Source organism: Pristis pectinata, chromosome 1 (assembly GCF_009764475.1).
Source record: "Pristis pectinata isolate sPriPec2 chromosome 1, sPriPec2.1.pri, whole genome shotgun sequence".
NCBI classification, from domain to species: Eukaryota; Metazoa; Chordata; class Chondrichthyes; order Rhinopristiformes; family Pristidae; genus Pristis; species Pristis pectinata.
In genome coordinates, this window is record NC_067405.1 from 88,555,657 (window position 1) to 88,575,251 (window position 19,595).

The 19,595-nt window shown below is 42.5% G+C and overlaps 1 protein-coding gene across 3 annotated transcripts in view; it reads right to left on the bottom strand.

Annotated features, from left to right (window-relative positions):
* Positions 1-2,712: 2,712 nt before the first annotated feature.
* jmjd7 (jumonji domain containing 7) overlaps positions 2,713-19,595 on the bottom strand; it is a 29,033-nt gene continuing 12,150 nt past the window's right edge. For 2 of the 3 annotated variants that reach the window (XM_052022458.1, XM_052022451.1), the window contains 3 exons: positions 12,818-12,977; positions 9,793-9,912; positions 2,713-3,069 (listed from right to left, as the gene is read on the bottom strand). In XM_052022458.1, the coding sequence (XP_051878418.1) occupies positions 9,824-9,912; positions 12,818-12,977 (249 nt within the window). In that variant the 3' untranslated portion in view covers positions 2,713-3,069; positions 9,793-9,823. Of the gene's footprint in view, positions 3,070-9,792; positions 9,913-12,817; positions 12,978-19,595 lie in introns of those variants that run through there. The other variant, XM_052022465.1, reaches the window with a different exon arrangement.

The following is a 19,595-nucleotide window of genomic DNA, read 5'->3' on the forward strand; positions in this document are numbered from 1 at the left end:
AAAACACTCTTTTGAATTATAATGTTTGTAATGCTGGATACATAGCCAATTGCGCACAGCAAGCTCTCACAAATATAATCACCAGAAAATCTTTTTAACATGCTGGTTTCAGAATAGATACAGGCACAGTGAGGATAACCTCTGGTCTTCTTATACATTCACCTGAGGGGGCAGATAAAACCACAGCTTGGTTTCATCTGAAAGGTAAGCATTGATCTTCTGTGTTCTGGAGTGGGGTTTCAATGACAGAGCTATCCAATGAAGCACTTAAGTGCAATGAGATAGCATGTGCAGTAGCTAATGTTTTTGTTGGTGAATTCCTGATGTTTATAAATGCAGGTTGCTGAGGACAGTTTTGACCTTTGGGTGTTGGACCCAAGACAGTTCCGCTGTGCTAGTCCACTGCAGAGTTAACTGTTGATGCCCAATTAAAGGCCAAGAATGTTGGTCCTGATTTAAGTATCAGGAAACAAATTGACATAGCAAATTGCACACAGAAAACAACTCCAAGGAGGAAGTTAGAGTTAGTCTTTCAGGTTGATGACGTAGAGCATTGTTCTGTTTCAGCAGCTGCCTGACCTGCTATTTCCAGCATTCACTGGTTGTATTTGGTCTTTACTTTATTGAAATTGCACATCCTGGTGAATATTCTGGTGTGTATAATTTATGTTTATGTTTTTCTTGTGAACGCTGCTTATCAGATGCTGTGCCTGTGATTCTGCTGCAAGTAAGTTTTTCATTGCATAAACTCGACTTTGAAAAGTTGGTTTCATTGTCTCACGCAGTGAAACTCCAAGTACTTAGTCCTATGTGTAATCAGTCTGAGAGTTGTGAAATTGGAAACAAAAATTAACCCTGCAATCCAAATTTTCAGAATTGGATGTGCCATCTGTTAGTGCAAGAATAGATATGGGATTAAAATACAATAACATGCAAATGACTGGGCATCTCATGACTAGATTTGCAAAAGATGATAACCCCAAAGTAAATCAATTTAACTAGGACCTTGGTAGGTGACATTTGCTTCAAAATCCACAGAACATACAGTGTTTTGTTCTCTGGGTTATGGACCCAGAATCCAGCCTGATTGACAGGTTGGTAGGGGTACACCTTAGTGTTAGATTTTTTTTAGTGTATTGGCCAGGATCTGGGGATTGAGTCAAATCCACAGTCTTGGGGCTGTTTGATTCCTAATTCCAGAGAGTATATAGTCTCTGATCTAAAGCAGCAGATCTGCATGGGTGGAGTCTGATACCTGACCCCAAGAAAGGGGTTGAATCCCAAATCCCAGAGTGAGCACATGATCTCCAGTAATGGAAAGAGGTATTCAATTTCCTATCACTGGAGTAGGTCTTATTGGACTCTGTGTGAATCAGGGATATCTATCCCTGAACAAAAAGGAAGAGTGGTTTCATGCCAAGGCTTTTTGTGGGTTCTGTTTGCAGACAGACAGGAGAATTAGTTTGGTGGTCCACCTCACCCACAAGCAGTGCACATCATTCTGAGTGGTCGTGACATCCCATGGACCAGGGAGTCCATCTGACTGGGAGGACACGTTAAATCTGAGGCATGCCACTTCATTGTAGTATTTAATTTGACAACCTTGCCCTTCCTGAGAGCTGGTTGCTGGGGACCCTTTAACTATTATCAAATTGCAGAAAATTTGGCCTGCATCTACAAATTGGCCATTAATACTGTTCTTTGTATATGTCATTAACAGATGAATATGGTTTGACCCATGGTTAATTTGGAGAAATTAAGTTTAACAGTAATGGAAGGTGGTCTCTAGCCTGGAGAAGAGTAACAAAGAAACCTTTTTGGCATTGGGTGTCCAAAGAACTGACTTGTCTCACATCTTTCCATAACATTTAGCTCATCCAAAACTTAGCTGCCTGGTTCCTAACTTCTACTGAATTCTGTTTATCCATCGCCAGCATGCTTAATGACTTGCATTATCTAATGGTTCAGCAATGCAGTTTTGTGGGTAGAGTCCAGGTTTAGTGGCCGGCATCAGCTACACGTACTTAGAGGTTCCAACACACACTTTACCCTGTGCAGCTTAGTGTCTAGAATGCATAATTGAGACCACCATTGACACTTAAGTGTTTAATCAGTAAAATCAGCTCGTGACAGTGTATCCATTATTTATAACTGGCACCTTAATAGCTGGACTCTGTTAGGAATACCATGCAGAATCATAGTCGGGATGAAACTATTTCATTGTGTGGTTTAGGTATGGTAGCCAAGAAATTCAGGTGCACACTTAAGGGTGTGCCAGATTGACTTGGATAGGATGGGGCAAAGATCGTTTGGGGCACTTTTCCATTGCATCAGTGTTCAGTTGTGATCGAGGCCCACGGCCTTCAGTTGCCCATTTATCTCTTATAAAGTGTGATGCCTGGTCCAGCCTTCCTTCCCCTCCTGAAGCCAGACAGATCCAATCAGTTCTGTGGGTGTGGTGCTCCAGCACTCTTGTATGTATGTCTGTGTGTTGGCACTCCTCTACTTATCAATGAGGGGTGGAGAAAGCAAGAGGGGAATTAAGACTTTCCCGGCACTTTGATGTGAGGGCAAAATTTGGTAAGTACATCACCTTCCCTGCAAGTATTTCAGTCTGCATTGTGCTGGTAAGACATTTTGCCCCAGAAGTACCCAAAGACAGACTGACAGATCCTCAGAATAGCAATTTTTAAATCTCAAAATATACTTTATTCATAAAATATTCCAGTATGTGATACAGGTCAACATTTTCAGCAAAATTCATGTTATTCCAATTAGAATGTTACATGACATCATTTATCATTTAGACACAAATCTTGAGCAAAGTTCTTGGAGATTTGAACCACTTAGTGGGTAATGGCAGAAGGGCCATCAACTGTTGCCCTTTCCCATAGAGTCCTTGCAGTGGCTGCACTCAGCTTTCTCATGTCCTTCAGCAATGGTCCTGGCCAGTTTACCAAATGTGGTCATGGCGCTGGAGTACGAGCGAGTTTCAGGCAGACCAGAGGGTGTCTTTCACCGAGTTGATGGTTCCTCAGCAGCAGTTGATATTCGTCTGAGTGAGTGTGTCTGTGAACAGCCCAGATGACAGGGTTATGCAGCTGTTGTGATGAACCCCTATATATGCATACCCCTGCACCTCCTCCCAGACTTTACTAGTAAAGTGCACTCTTGAAGGAAATCAGTATCAGTTCCATTTCTAGTGCAGCTGTTATAAGGGCAGTGTGGGGTGTTACCGATACATAGTAGGGCCTTCCTCACCACCAGCCAAGCAAAGTGTTGGTGTTTGAAAACTCTGGTTATGAGGCAATCTGCCAAATGACTCAGACATATTCAGGGAACAACCCAACTCCTCTCCCTGCAGGGCTCTGATGACATTCTGTGTGGATTGCTGCCTGGTTGATTTGTGGTGTTCTATGAAGAACGGGTAGTGAAGCAATGTGGCCAGACCCATCCTGGAGACATACAGAACCTTTGCGCTTGGTATTTACATACACTGGGTCTGGGCACACTCTGATGCAGCCACATGCATCAGAGCAAGAGCCTCATCGGGTGCATTCTCCCCTTTTTTCTGGAGGTTTGTACATTTGAAGTACTGTGAATCTGATCTATTTTGAACTCCAGCTGAACTGGAAATGGTCACAAGCAACTGCTGCAGTGCAGTCACGGGGCATGAGCTAAATCTGTGCCAAGAGCATTCAACACTGACAGAAATTCGCACCTGATGACCAGGTTCTTTTTTTCCTATGATTGAGAGGGAACGCTGCAGTCTCACAACATAATTTCATGCAGTCTCACACATAAAACAGGTATTCCGCTTCGGATGCTGTTGAGGGGGATGACCTACAGGGATCAAGCGGCCGTAGCCAGGTCTCTGGCACTGGGACTGGTTCTGCTGCTCAGAAGGGAAGGGAGGAGAAGAGGAGGGCAATAGTGATAGGGGACTTGATAGTCAGGGGAACAGACAGGAGATTCTGTGGACGTGAGCAAGAATCCCAGATGGTATGTTGCCTCCCAGGTGCCAGAGTCCAGGATGTCTCTGATCAGGTCCACAGCATTCTTGTGTGGGAGGGAAAGCAGCCAGAAGTCATGGTACATGTTGGTACCAACAACATAGGCAGAAAGAGGGATGAGGTCCTGAAAAGTGAGTTTTGGGAGCTAGGCAGAAGGCTGAAGAACAGGACCTCAAGGGTAGCAATCTCAGGATTGCTGCCAGTGCCATGTGATAGTGAAGGTAAGAATAGGAGGAGATGGCAGATGAATGCGTGGCTGAGAAGTTGCAGGGGGCAAGGTTTTAGATTTTTGGATCATTGGGATCTCTTCTGGGGAAGGTGGGACCTGTACAGATTGGATAGGTTACACCTGAACTCGAGGGGGACCAATATCCTTACAGGCACGTTTGCTAGTGTGGTTCAGGAGGGTTTAAACTAGTTTCCAAGGGGGATGGGAACCGGAGGGATAGGTCAATGGAAGAAGTGCATGGAGTAAAGACAGATTTAACATACAGAGAGGCTTTGAGGAAGGAGATGCAGAGTACAGGGTATAAAGGTAGTAAGGTGGATGGGCTAAAGTGCATTTACTTAAATGCAAGAAGCATCAGGAATAAGGATGATGAACTGAGAGCTTGGATAAATATGCGGAACTATGATATTGTGGCTCTTGCAGAGACTTGGCTGTCACCAGGGCAGGAATGGATACTGAATATTCCTGGATTTCAGTGTTTTAAAAGGGGTGGGGGGGGGGACAGAAGAGGAGGAGGGGTGGCGATAGTGGTCAGGGATACTATTACAGCTGCAGAAAGGGTGGATAATGCAGCAGGATCCTTGCTAGAGTCAGTATGGGTGGAAGTTCGGAACAAGAAAGGAGCAGTTACTCTACTGGGAGTATTCTATAGGCCCCCTGGTAGCAGCAAGGATACTGAGGAGCAGATTGGGAGGCACATTTTGGAAAGGTTGTTATTATGGGAGACTTCAACTTCCCAAATATTGATTGGCACTTACTTTGTACCAAAGGTTTAGATGAGGCAGAGTCTGTTAATTGTGTCCAGGACGGATTCCTGTCACTGTATGTTGACAGGCCGACTAGAGGGAATGCCATATTAGATCTAGCATTAGGTAATGAACCGGGTCAGGTGACAGATCTCTCAGTGGGTGAGCATTTGTGGGACAGTGACCACCGCTCCCTAACATTGTCATGGACAAGGATAGGAGCAAAGAGAACAGGAAAATATTTAATTGGGGAAGGGCAAAATATGAGGCCATGAGGCTAGAACTTGCGAGTGTGAATTGGGATGACGTTTTTGAAGGGATGGAGATGTGGTCATTGTTCAGGGATCTCTTGCAGGATGTCAGGGATAAATTTGTCCTGGTGAGGCAGAGAAAGAATGGTGGGGTGAAGGAACCACAGTTGACAAGAGAGGTAGAACAGCTAGTTAGGAGGAAGAAAGCAGCATACACAAGGTTTAGGCAGCAAGGACCAGATAGGTCTCTTGAGGAATATAGGGTAGCACGGAAGGAATTTAAGAAGGGGCTGAGGAGAGCAAGAAGGGGACATGAAAAGGCCTTAGTGAGTAGGGTTAAGGAAAACCCCAAGGCGTTTTTCACTTATGTGAAGAGCAGAAGGATGACAGGAGTAAAGGTCGGACCGATTAGGGATAAAGGTGGGAAGATGTGCCTAGAAGCTGTGGAAGTGTACGAGGTCCTCAATAAATACTTCCCTTCAGTATTCACCAAGAAGAGGGGCCTTGATGACGCTGAGGACAGTGTTGGTAAGGTTAATGTTCTAGAGCATGTAGATATCAAGAGAGAGGATGTGTTAGAGCTGTTAGAAAATATTAGGACAGGTAAGTCCCCGGGGCCTGACGGAATACTCCCCAGGCTGCTCCGCAAGGCGAGGGAGGAGATTGCTGAGCCTTTGACTAGGATCTTTGAGTCCTCGTTGTCCACAGGAATGGTACCGGAGGATTGGAGGGTGGCAAACGTTGTCCCCTGATTCAAAAAAGGTAGTAGGGATAGTCCAGAGAATTATAGACCAGTGAGCCTTACATCTGTGGTGGGAAAGCTGTTGGAAAGGATTCTTAGAGATAGGATCTATGGGCATTTAGAGAATCAGGGTCTGATAAGGGACAGCCAGCATGGCTTTGTGAAGGGCAGATCATGTCTCACAAGCCTGATAGTGTTCTTTGAGGAGGTGACCAGACAGATTGATGAGGGTAGTGCAGCAGATGTGGTCTACATGGATGTTAGTAAGGCATTTGACAAGGTTCCACATGGTCGGCTTCTTCGAAAGGTCAGAGGGCATGGGATCCAGGGAAGCTTGGCCGTGTGGATTCAGAATTGGCTTGCCTGTAGAAAGCAGAGGGTTGTGGTGCAGGGAGTGCATTTAAGCTGGAGGGCTGTGACTTGCAGTGTCCCACAAGGATTGGTTCTGGGACCTCTGCTTTTTGTGATTTTTATTAATGACTTGGATGAGGGGGTAGAAGGGTGGGTTGGCAAGTTTGCAGACAACACAAAGGTTGGTGGTGGTGTGGATAGTGTAGAGGATTGTCGAAGATTGCAGAAGGACATTGATAGGATGCAGAGCTGGGCTGAGAAGTGGCAGATGGTGTTCAATCCGGAGAAGTGTGAGGTGGTACACTTTGGAAGGACAAACTCCAAGGCAGAGTACAAAGTTAATGGCAGGATTCTGCGTAGTATGGAGGAGCAGAGGAATCTGGGGGTCCATATCCACAGATCTCTGAAAGTTGCCTCACAGGTGGATAGGGTAGGTAAGAAAGCTTATGGGGTGTTAGCTTTCATAAGTCGAAGGATCGAATTTAAGGGCCACGAGGTAATGGTACAGCTCTATAAAACTCTGGTTAAGAGTATTGTGTCCAGTTCTGGTCGCCTCATTATAGGAAGGATGTGGAAGCATTGGAAAGGGTGCAGAGGAGATTTACCAGGGAGAATATGCATTATGAGGAGAGAATAAGGGAGCTAGGGCTTTACTCTTTGGAGAGGAGGATGCAAGGAGACATGATAGAGGTGTACAAAATATTAAGAGGAATAGATAGAGTGGACAGCCAGCACCTCTTTCCCAGGGCACCAATGCTCAATACAAGAGGGCATGGCTTTAAAGTAATGGGTGGGAAGTTCAAGGGAGATATCAGGAAGTTTTTTTTTACCTAGACAGTGGTTGGGGCATGGAATGCGCTGCCTGGGGCGGTGGTGGAGGCAGGTACATTGGTCAAATTCAAGAGATTGCTAGATAAGAATATGGAGGAATTTAAAATAGAAGGGTATGTGGGAGGAAGGGGTTAGATAGTATTAGGCGAGGTTTAAAGGTCGGCATAACATTGTGGGCTGAAGGGCCTGTATTGTGCTGTACTGGTCTATGTCCATGTCTATGTCTAATTTAAGTTCCTCTACAAAGCAGCAATAGGAGCATTGTACATAAAAAGTATCAACCCATGTGCCCTACATGGATGTTACACCAAGGTTACTCGCAACCAGCACCATGAAGTGCTTTGAGAGCATGGTCATGGCACACATCAACTCCAGCCTACCAGACAACCTGGACCCATTGCAATTCACCTATCAGCGAAACAGGTCTACAGCGGATGCCATCTCCCTGGCCCTACACTCAGCTCTGGAGCATCTGGACAGTAAAGACACATACGTTAGACTATTGTTTATTGACTACAGCTCTGCCTTCAATACAATAATTCCAAGCAAGCTTGTCACCAAACTCCGAGACCTAGGACTCAACACCTCCCTCTGTAACTGGATCCTTGACTTTCTAACAAACAGACTGCAATCAGTGAGGATAGGCAGCAATACCTCTGACACGATTATTCTCAACACTGGTGCCCCACAAGGCTGCGTCCTCAGCCCTCTACTCTACTCCCTATACACTCATGACTGTGTGACCAGATTCTGCTCTAACTCCATCTACAAGTTTGCAGATGATACCACCGTTGTAGGCCATATCTCAAACAGCAATGATTCGGAGTACAGGAAGGAGATAGAGAGCTTAGTGTCAATGACAACAACCTTTCCCTCAATGTCAACAAAACTAAAGAAGCTGGTCATTGACTTCAGGAAAGGGGGCGTTGTACATGCACCTGTCTACATCAATGGTGCTGAGGTCGAGGGTTGAGAGCTTCAAGTTCCTGGGAGTGAACATCACCAACAGCCTGTCCTGATCAAATCACGTAGATGCCACGGCCAAGAAAGCTCACCAGCGCCTCTACTTTCTCAGGAGGCTAAAGAGATTTGGTTTGTTCCCTTTGACCCTCACCAACTTTTACCGATGCACCGTAGAAAGCATTCTATCTGGATGTATCACGGCTTGGTACAGCAACTGCTCCGCCCAGGACCACAAGAAACTGCAGAGAGTTGTGAACACAGCCCAGCACATCACGGACACCAGCCTCCCCTCCTTGGACTCTGTCTTTACCTCTCATTGTCTTGGTGTAACAGCCAGCATAATCAAAGACCCCACCCACCTGGGGCATTCTCTCTTCTCTCCTCTTCCATCGGGTAGAAGATACAGGAGCCTGAGGGCACGTACCACCAGACTTAAGGACAGCTTCTACCCCACTGTGAACGGTTCCCTTATACAATGAGATGGACTATGACCTCACGATCTATCTTGTTGTGACCTTGCACCTTATTGCACTGCACTTTCTTTGCAGCTGTGACCCTTTACTCTGTACTGTTATTGTTTTTACCTGTACTACTTCAATGCACTCTGTACTAACTCAATGTAACTGCACTGTGTAATGAATTGACCTGTACGATCGGTTTGTAACACAAGCTTTTCACTGTACCTTGATACAAGTGACAATAATAAACCAATACCAATACCAAACCAGAAGTGTCCAGTCAAATTTTGTAAATGATGCAAAATAACCAGAAATTGTCATTCGCTTGTGGTCAAAATTGATTCTTCAGTGGCATAACACTAAAAAGTGTAATGTTGTTGACAGTTGAGGTTGACTCAATTGACAACCTGTTGAAAATAATCAGACTGATATTGACAATGCATTGGAAATGACAACCCATATTCACATTTTATTATAATGACAAAGACAGGATGCCGGTTGAAAAACAGGAATAGCCAGGTCATTCCAGAAGACTGCACCCATCATCTTCTCCTGCAGAATGTAACTGGTATTCCATTGTCCCATACTGTCAAACCTCCTTTATTGAAACTGATGAGGTAGAAAGAAAAACCTACTGCCCTTAATTACATTGAATAAAATAGGTTGCTTGATACAGTCAGGATATTGTGTTTCTGCATTATCCTAACCATGACAACCATTACCATCTCAATAGGAGTTTTGCAGTTTGCGTGGAGCCAGCATTGAACAATGCATCCAAGAACTGTTTGACCAATCTCAATGAAGTAGTTATATAAAACTGTAAATTATTTTAGATCAATGAAGGATACTACGCACAATCTTGAGAATCACTGGAAAGATCTCCATTTGGGGAGCACCTTATTTGCTCACTGTATGTCAGCATATTTACCCATCTATAACCAATGTACATAATCTTCATGCTTCTGATGCACTAAGACATGATTTTTGGAGATGTAACGAAAAGTGTTCTGCAGTTGTAACATTGACTTCCTCTTAGTAACTGTGAGTCCGAAGTGAAAACAAATATTTGAATTTGATATGCTGCTTAGTGACTCATCAGGAATGCAGTGAAGATGCTGGCCCATATCTGACAGAAGCCCAAGGTGCAATTCACTCAATCTTGGCTAAAGTTATATAAATGAAATCAGGAAATCTGGATTTATACGTGCCTGCTTTGATGTGGACTTTTGCCTGGGTAGATCACACTGCATTCATTGCTTTTGTTACTGAGTCCAGGAACTGGAAATAATTGTACTTGATGTCATACTCCATGTCATACCAGAAATTCACTGAAACAGAGAGATGAAACTTACTTCCATGCTGTGTTTATACTGATACACAGAACAAAACATTGCATTTCTTTAAAAAAAATCCCATTTTCTGCTCAGCTCTTAAAGTGCTGTCTCAGTCCATTCATATTCAGCATAGGATCTAAATGAGGCACTCATCCGCTAATCTCTACCAGAGAGACCCCATCACATGGGATACAGAAGAATGCTGGTAAAGTACAGGCACACTGTTGGGGAACTGGCTGTGTTGTGTAACTGTTACACAGCTGATCTAGGATTGCCTGTTCACTTGTGAGACTCTTGTTTGGTTCAATGATCCTTATACAGGGCTAGAAAGAGTGATGTTCATGTTTGCAGACGTTTCCAAAAAAGGGAGGCATATAGCCAATACTGAGATAGAAAGGAAACACCAAAGACATACAGGGTTAAATGGGGCAGTTTAACCCTGATTAGTGCAAGGTGATGCACTTTATGAGGGCTACTAAGATTACTGCATACATAATGAAAGGTAGGCCCCAAGGCGTGTTGAGGGACTCAGGATACAAGTTCAAGGATATCTGAAGGTGGCAGCACAGGTAGATAAGGTGGTGCAAAAGGCATACAGGACATCATTAGCAGGTGAATCAAATATAAGAGTAGGGAGGTTATGTGCAAATTTAAAACAGTAGGCCACAGGCAGAGTGCTATGTACAGTTTTGGTCGCTATACTATATACTGTAGGAAGAAGGTGATTGCACAGGGCAGGTGGAGAAGGGACTTACCAGGACGTTGCTTTGAGATGGAACGTTTCAGTTATGAGATAGGCTGGGTTGTGTTTGAGTGGAAGAGGCTGGGTCAGTCAGGGGGTTCTGATAGAAGTATACAAATTAAGAGAGGCATAAACAGGGTAGATAGTAGGGAACTCTTCTCCATGGACATTAGGCCGAAGGGTCTGCTTCTGTGCTGTATGATCTATAGCAGAGGTACGTAAAGTTAGAGGGCATAGGTTTAGGTTAAGATGTTGAGACAGGATCTGAGGAAGAATTCATTCACCCAGAATGTGCTTGGAATCCGGACTGCACTACCTGAGTGGGTGGAGGCAGTTACTCTCAACATTCAAGTAGTATCTGGACCAGGCATAGAAGGCCATACAAGGTCTGATAAATGGGATTAGTAAAGATGCAAACTTTATGGTCAGTAGGAACATAATGAACCAAAGGACTGTTTTTGTTTTGTATGACTCTAGGGTATAATGGACTGAAAGGGGGAAAGAAAATGGGACTCAATGTCAGTAAGTGTAAAGTGGTGCATCCAAAAGCAAATATATTTTGGTTGAGGTAAATCAAAGAGATTATGAGATTCAGATTCATAATACATGATGGGGAATGTTTAAATGCATTTTGCTAAAAAGAAATAATAAAATACTGGGTTTTTTGATCTTAATATAAAATATGAGATGTTATGGTAAATCTGAGACATTAGTAAGAGTAATATGGTGCGGCGTACCATGAGGAATCTAGAACACCATGCTATATTGAAATGGCAGTAACACACAGAGTAATACAGTGCAAATTTACTGTTATTGTCTAATATAAAGAAATTATTGGAGAAGGAGAGAAAAGGCTGATTTTGTCAGAGAAGATTGATATGAGTGTTTGAAATTAGAAAGGTCTGTGACATTAATATATTCTAAAATTCACTGTTGTATACAGAAGGGCAAAATCAAGATTTGCATTCAGGACCTTTATTATGTTACTGATTTAAATGTCAGCATTTAGGAAAAGGCTACATAACGTGGTTAAAGGAAAATGAAATAAAAGGCGGTGGCAAATTGTTTGTTTGACATGAATATGGAGTCCACAAAGAGAAAAGATTTACATTTAAAATGTAAGCAAAACTTCAGACTCAAGACACAAAACATTTATGAAATTCAAAGCAAAGAAGCTTAATTAATAACCTTGCTTTCACACTATTAATCCGGTCTCTAACACTGGATAACTGAGGCAATTCCCTTATAGATTTTCCATTGCTCCTGCACAACCAACTCCTTTTGTATGAACAGACCACCACATCACCAAATTTTGAATCTCCACACACACACACCTGGTTAAACAACATTAAGCATTAATGGGCCTCAAACACTTTGACCAAAACTGCCAATGACTCCAGGATCATTACACAGAGCAAAGGTATCCTGCTGCTCTTCTCCACTGCCACCTATTTCCTTAAGCCCAACTCCCCATCCCCTCCACACACCTCAATCAACAACTGCTTGGATCTTCCAATCATTATCACTGTGATTGAGACAATTTGTTCTAAAGGAATAGAAATCCTGAAGCAAAGCACCGTAGACACCTAAAATAAAAGAACAACATACTGGAAATTTCTTGGTATACCTTTGCTTCTTTCTTGCTGTCTGTCAAAACCTTCAGTTTTGAACGTTTATGAATGCCTGACATTCATAAACACTCAAAATCAAGTGGAGCTGTATATATTGAATTTAGAGCTTGATCCATACAGTTCCTTGAGTCAATCAATGTTCAGTAGCTACAGCTTTCTATGTTACACTCTTGTTCATGACTTACAGTTCTGAGTAACACTGCTCAGTACTCACATCTGTATAACACTTCTTATGTAACACAATGTGCAGCATGTAAAGCTTCCTGCGTAACTTAATATTCAGCATATACCCTGTACAACACACTGTTTGGTACACAGTTCCCTGTATAACACTGTTCAGTAAATTCAGCTCCCTGTATAACAAGATGTGCAGTACATACAACTCCCTGTTTAATAGCATTTCAGTACACACAGTTCCCTGCATAACAATGTTCAGCACATACCCGTATAACACATTGCTCAGTATGTTAAGTAAAAAGTATAGCAGCTACTTTTTACTTACAGGACGATTACATTGATTCTGTACCTGCAATACAGCCATGTGATTGGCGAACATGGTGGAACCACAATGAGGGGAGATATAGCATCTCGCCTGCTCTCACCGTGCAGTGGAGAGGTCTTGCGTGGGAGTACTGAGGGAAACGACTGAGGTCAGGGTTCAAAGGGTCCAGAGGAATCCAAGGTACCTGGTTTTGGGGAATGAACAGAATCCATTAATGACATTAAATCAGAATATGTGTCAGTATTTGTGTGTCAGGCTGCAACTTGAAGATCAGTACTTGCCTTTTCATATTTCTCTCTGTATTTCATGCATAATAATTATGATTATATTCACTACCCTAAAACCAAAGATTTATAACCAAAATCTCCAAATATTAAAATATGTACTTATTTCATTCTTTCTGGCTGTGAGAACATTAGACTTATTCAACCAGTATAATGTAATGGTGAGTGAGTGAACAGAACCTGAGATTAAATTTTCATTCAATTGGCAGCAGCTTGGATATTGCAGAGTTTCTATTGTACTGGAATGTCATCTTAATTTACATTCTGGAGTGACAAAATCCAGCTGATGTTGTACTGATATTAAATATCAGATGTTCAGGTTGGATACTCATTAGTAACTATATATAATTAAATTCCAGTGAAATTCAATTGCTTTATAATGTTCCCAAAATACCTGCTTGGCTAAGATGCAACCTGATGGATCACTAACCTGTACTGGAGAGAAGGGCCCAGGTTTATAGTCTTGGTCCATGCTGAATTAGTTGACTTCTGGTGACCTCAGGGGAAGGCAGTGGTTGCACAAAATTCTAGAGCTCCCATGCATGGTAATCACTCAGTGATTGCAGCTAGAGGGTAGTGGTTGGGTGAGAATAAGATTCAGATCCTTTTTTTAAAAATAGTCACTTTTTGGTTTGTGGGCATCGCTGGCGAGGCCAGCATTTTTGCTCATCCCCAAGTGCCTTCGAGAAGGTAGTGGTTATAGTCATAGATTAATGCAGCATGGAAACAAGCCCTTCGGCCCTATTTGTCCATGCCGACCAAGATTCCCATCTCAGTTAGTCCCATTTACCTGTGTTTGGTCCATATCCCTCTAAACCTTTCCTATCCATGTACCTGTCCAAATGTCTTTTAAATATTGTTAATGTACCTGCCTCAACCACTTCCTCGGGCAACTCATTCCATATACACACCACCCTCTGCATGAAGAAGTTACCCCTCGGATCCCTTTTAAATCTTTCCCCTCCCACCTCAAACCTATGGTCTCTAGTCCTTCTAACGGTACTCCCTCAATGCAGATAGGATGCTCCAGGATTTAGGTCAAGTAACAATGAAGTAACAGCAATATTTTTCCAAAGACAGTGCACATCTTGGTAGGGAACCTGCTTGTTGTGATGGGTCACGTGCTTGCTGCCCTTGTCCGTCTTGGTGGTAGAGAGTGAGAGTTCATGAGGTGTCTTTGAGGAGTCTAGTCACGTAACTAGTGTATTTGTACATTAGATACATTGCAGCCACTGTGAACTGGTAGTGGACAGGGTTCCAATCTTTGTGCTGCATTATGTCTAGCTTCTCAAATGTGGATGGACCTGTACTCATCCGGGCGGGCAGCGAGAATTACATCACATTCCTGACTTGTGCCTTGTAGATGGTGGAAAGGCGTGGGGTTATGTGAAGATGAGTCACTCACCAAAGAATATCCAGCCTCTGACCTGGTCTTGTTGTAAACTATTCATGTGGCTTGTCCGGTATTGTTTCTGGTCAGTGACCTCCGGAATATTGATGGTGGGGGACTTGAATGCCATTGAATGTCAAAGATAGTTGCTAGCCTCTCTCTTGTTGAAGATGGTTATTGCCTGGCACAGTTAAGAGGTGAATGTTATTTGCAAATTCTTACCAAAGTGGTCTAGGTCTTGCTGCATGCAGGCAAGAAGGAATGGACTGCTTCATTTGCTAAGGAGTTGCCCATGGAATTGAACATTGTGCAATCATCCCTACTTCTGACCTTGTGACGCCAGGAGGGTCACTGCATGAACCCCTCAGCATGGCATGGTTCCAGTGGAAATAAGCCAGCAAAGGTCAGAGACCCATGGGATAGAAGGGGAGAAAATAGATGGTAAGGACAACAGAAAAAGAGACAAAATGTAACTGGTGAGGTCCTCTGGTGGCAGGTTGCCTCAAATTATCCCAGCCCATTTGACCAATGAACAACTCACTGCAAACACAGAGCTCTAAACAGAGATAATTCCAAATAGAAGTGAATGGAAAGTATTCATTCCATTGAGATGCTAAATAAGGAGTAAACAAAAATAGGGTTTCTCTGGCTGTAATTGTATTGAGTGGAAGTGAATGAGGAGGTGTTAAGTGGAGTTATATAATCACAGAATGAATGAACAGGGGCTTGGTCCATTGAAATTCTGTACAAGAATGAATGTGGGTGGAAGATAAGTTAGGTTTATTGAGATTCTTTTCTATGAGAATGAATGAAAAGGAACTGTGCATGCAATGCCAGTGACCATTACATAAACTCAGCTCTTAGAACAGGTTTATTTTGCTGAAATCAGAGGACAATGTTTGGCTTTGATGCACTGACCTGCTGTAAGACAGTTCTTTGGGAAATAACTAAAATCAGTGGCTAGAGTGGTGAAGCAGGTATGTGGTTGTTTTGCTGAAGTTTCACTGTTATCATTTTAAGGTATGGGTTTGACGGCATCCAATCCTCCTGTGATTATATGGGTTATGTTTCTGTTTCAAAAGTATACTTTATTCATACAATGCTGGACATTGCTTTGTCTTCAATCACTGTACCAGGCATGTAGAACATAGAGAGTAAAGGATAGGAAAAGGGCCTTCGGCCTGTCATGTCCACACCGACCATGATGCCAAACTAATCCCATCTGCCTTCACGAAGTCCATAACCCTCTATTCCCTGCCTGTTCACGTGTCAGATGAGGCAGATGAATTTACCAGCCAGAACAACCGGCCAGGACATCACCAGCAGCGATGGGCGCTGATGGTGAGCCGCTCCTTCTGAAGCAGTGGGCCACACGCATTCATTAGCCAGAGCGGAGTGTTTCTGTACTATACATCTGGTGTGAGGACACAACCGCCAACCATCTCTTTAACCAGAGGTGATGAAGTTGCTCCCCCACAGCAGAATACCCAGGCTGGAAGTGCAGCATTCATTACCCCCACAACCATATTGATTGCTCGTGGAACCACTGTCGTGTCCCATGACAACAGTTGCAATCTGAGTTCCCCTCATGAACTTCAAGTGCTTTTGCCTTCAGGCACTTTCTCCCAACACGTGGTTCCCTCCTCTCAAAGTAAACATCACATTTTGAAGAGACACCCTGCTTATCACTAATCACCCTGGCTGCAATGGACCTGTGTAGGTTGCAGCAGAGAGCTTCCAATGGGAATGAAATGCTATTCCATTTTCTTGGAGCAAAATGACACAGCACAAGTACTTCTCTTTAGTCACAGGAGACAGGTGGCAAGCTCTGAAAGCTAGTGATGGCTGTGTGGTTAAATTGTTGTCCCAAGTCCTGGCTGCAACACAGAAGACCCTTGCTTCATGACAAATCAACTCTGCACTTCAGTTTTCCATATCCCCCAACAACTCATCTTCAGAGCAAATGGCATTCAAGAGAGTTGCATCTGCAGCTTTGCAATTATGAATCAATCCTAATACCCTTGAAGTTGTGCCAGTTACAAACAAATCTTAGCTTTAAAAAAAATCAAACTGTACTTGCCAATCAATCTGCAAGTTTTAAGAACATAAAAAAGTATGAATATGCCTCATACTTACTCCACCACTCCATCAGATCATGGTTGATCTTTTACCTCAGTCCCATTTTTCTGCACTAACCCAATATCTCTTGATTCCCTTATTATATAAAACTCTATCAATCTCAGTCTTGAATATACTCACTGACTGAGCCTCTCCATCCACTGGGGTAAAGATTTCCAAAGATTTACCATCCTCTGAATGGCTGACTCCTTACCTTGAGACTGCGACCCTGGTTCTAGACATCCCACCCAGGGGTAACAGTGACCTTGTATCTAATCTGTCAAGCCCTATAAGAGTTTAGTACATTTCAATGAGATCACCTCTCATTCTTCTAAACTCAGGAAAACAGAGGTTAATCTCACCTCATGCAGCAAACCCGCTATCCCAGGCATCATTCAGATGAACATCCGCTGCACCCCATCTACTGGAAGCATATCCTCTACATTGACCAGTTCTATATGTAATATTCCAGGTTCGGTGTCACCAGAGCCCTATAAAATTGGAGCAAGAAGTCTCCACTTTTGTACTCAAATCCTCTTGCAATAATACACCCAAATTTGCTAATGAATGTTTATGTGCAACGTAATTTATAACCTCAGAATGGAATTAACATTTTCCCATGCCCACATATTCTACAGGCACAGGAAGGATTTGGTGAGTAGTAGTATCCACCTTGTGACTGGTTTTGACACAGAAGTCTCTTCTTATAGTTGGATGATTTTTTTTGGAGAGTAAAAAAGTTGTAAAAGCAAAGGCAAGTTTACAACACTAAGAAGGCCACACTAAACCTCCAAGCACCTATCACCAAAGGCAGGGACTAATTGGGCAGACGGCACTTCCAAACTTTCAAGAGAAGTGATACAGGCGCAGTATCTGATGAGTATCTTAATTCTCACCAAATGCTTGTGGTCTCAGTTTAGCAGTACATAGGAAGCATCATACTGGTGGCACTGCATAATGTTGGGATCCAGAGACACAAGCACAGTTGTCTCAAGATGATAATTCATTTGAACAGATTACCAACATTATTAGCCTCAACATCTTTGCTGGAAAATAAATTACAGCTTCTTGCTCTATTATTCAATTCCATTCTTCTGCATAAATACATACAACACACACTGTCATATTTTATGACTGCTTCAATTACTTTCCCTGGAAACTCATTTAACTTGAAAAACATTTGGATGAGAGGTACTAATTGACTTCATTGTACTCCCAGTTTCCTCATGTGCTTCCTGCACATCTCTATCTTAATTTATGTGGATCAATAACACACAAGCTGGCAAATGCAATTTATTGAAATTATTAAAGTTCGTATCTTTATTGATTATTAAAACTGTTTACTTAACCAGTGTTTTTGTTTTCCTTTTGGTTTATTCCTGACATAATTTCATGGTTTGTTTGTGGCTGCACCTGTACCCAACCTGCATATACGCAGTAAGGATCTCATCATTGAAAAAAAATGGGCCCTTTGGCAATGAATTCATTATGAACCATTTGAATATTAGCTGTGATTTGTGGGGAGGCAGGTCCAAACGTCCCCTCTTGCTAAACACTCTATCTTTGTAAGGACAAAATTATTCAGTACACAAACCCAAAACTGGAATTTAAATGAAGGTAAGGAAATAAAGTCCAACTCTATCATCCAACCAGTTATCTCAGGTGAAACGGCTTTTGTTTTGAGAAACAAAATACCAAAGTGCAATGTCAAGCCATGTTCACTTTGGACAACGTAATGTTCCTTATAAAGGACTGTTCCTTAGATAGGTAAGCTAGGTTGGAGAGTCTTGCAGTTTTATCATGATATCCCTGGAGAAGGTTTGATCTTAAATTTCCATCATAGAGGACAGAAACTGAGAGCACTGATATACTAATGGTTGCTTAATCCCACCCCTGCAGGAACCAATGCACATTGAGATACATTTTTGTGCCCAGCAACAAGCTGGTGACATCTCACCTTAGTGTCTATTCTTTATTTGGGACTTGTAAATCAACTATGGGAGACATCATTGCTTAGTCCAATGCTGTACCCACTAAACACACATACATCCATATTTACCAGCACAAGTCACTGACTAATGAACAGGAGGAAGAATCCGGACCAGCTTCTCCAATCTCTAGCTTTGGGAGAATGAAGTCAATTGTGGGATCCATTGCTGCCAACCTGACTGAGGACTGGGTTAGGGTGGTACACAGAGAAACTTACAGCTAAATATTTTTGAAACAACTATTAGCTGTTAGTTATTCTATGATAAATGTCAAAAGTTGGGCTATTTATCCAGCGAATTTTGGGTGTAGATATAGCAAATATAATTTTGCAAACTACTGCCTACCTCTCTGTGATCTAACCACATCATTTTAAGACTGTAGGTTCCTGTTATTAATAAAACAAATAAGAGAGTAGTAATATCTTACGGAACAGCAATTTTATAACAACAAAAAAATGCTAACTTGTCCAGATGTTAAAAAGTAGTTCTACATATAAACATACAGTTCAATAATTCAGTTCATAAGCCTTTCTTCACATCAGATTTTTCAGTTGAGTTAATATTAACATTTAGCATCAAAAATTCCTGAATATTTTTATAACTAGAAAATCCTTTAAAAATCTAAATATTTTGATGAACCAATTGAATCATTCAAAATGCTTTTTGAAAAAAAATCCATCTGCTAATCAGCAAGTTTAATTTTTGATATTCAAATTAAACTTTTAAATAAGTTAGAAAGCCAAAAGTTGCATATTACAGATAGGTTAAGTGAGCGGGCAAGGGTCTGGCAGATGGAGTAATGTTGGTAAATGTACAGTAAGGTCATCCACCTTGGAAGGATAAGGGTGGCACGGTAGCATAGTACTTAGCGCGACGCTATTACAGCGCCAGCGATCGGGGTTCGAGTCCCGTCGCTGTCTGTAAGGAGTTTGTACGTTCTCCCGTGTCTGAGTGGGTTTCCTCCGGGTGCTCCGGTTTCCTCCCACATTGCAAAGACATACGGGTAGGTTAATTTGGGTTTA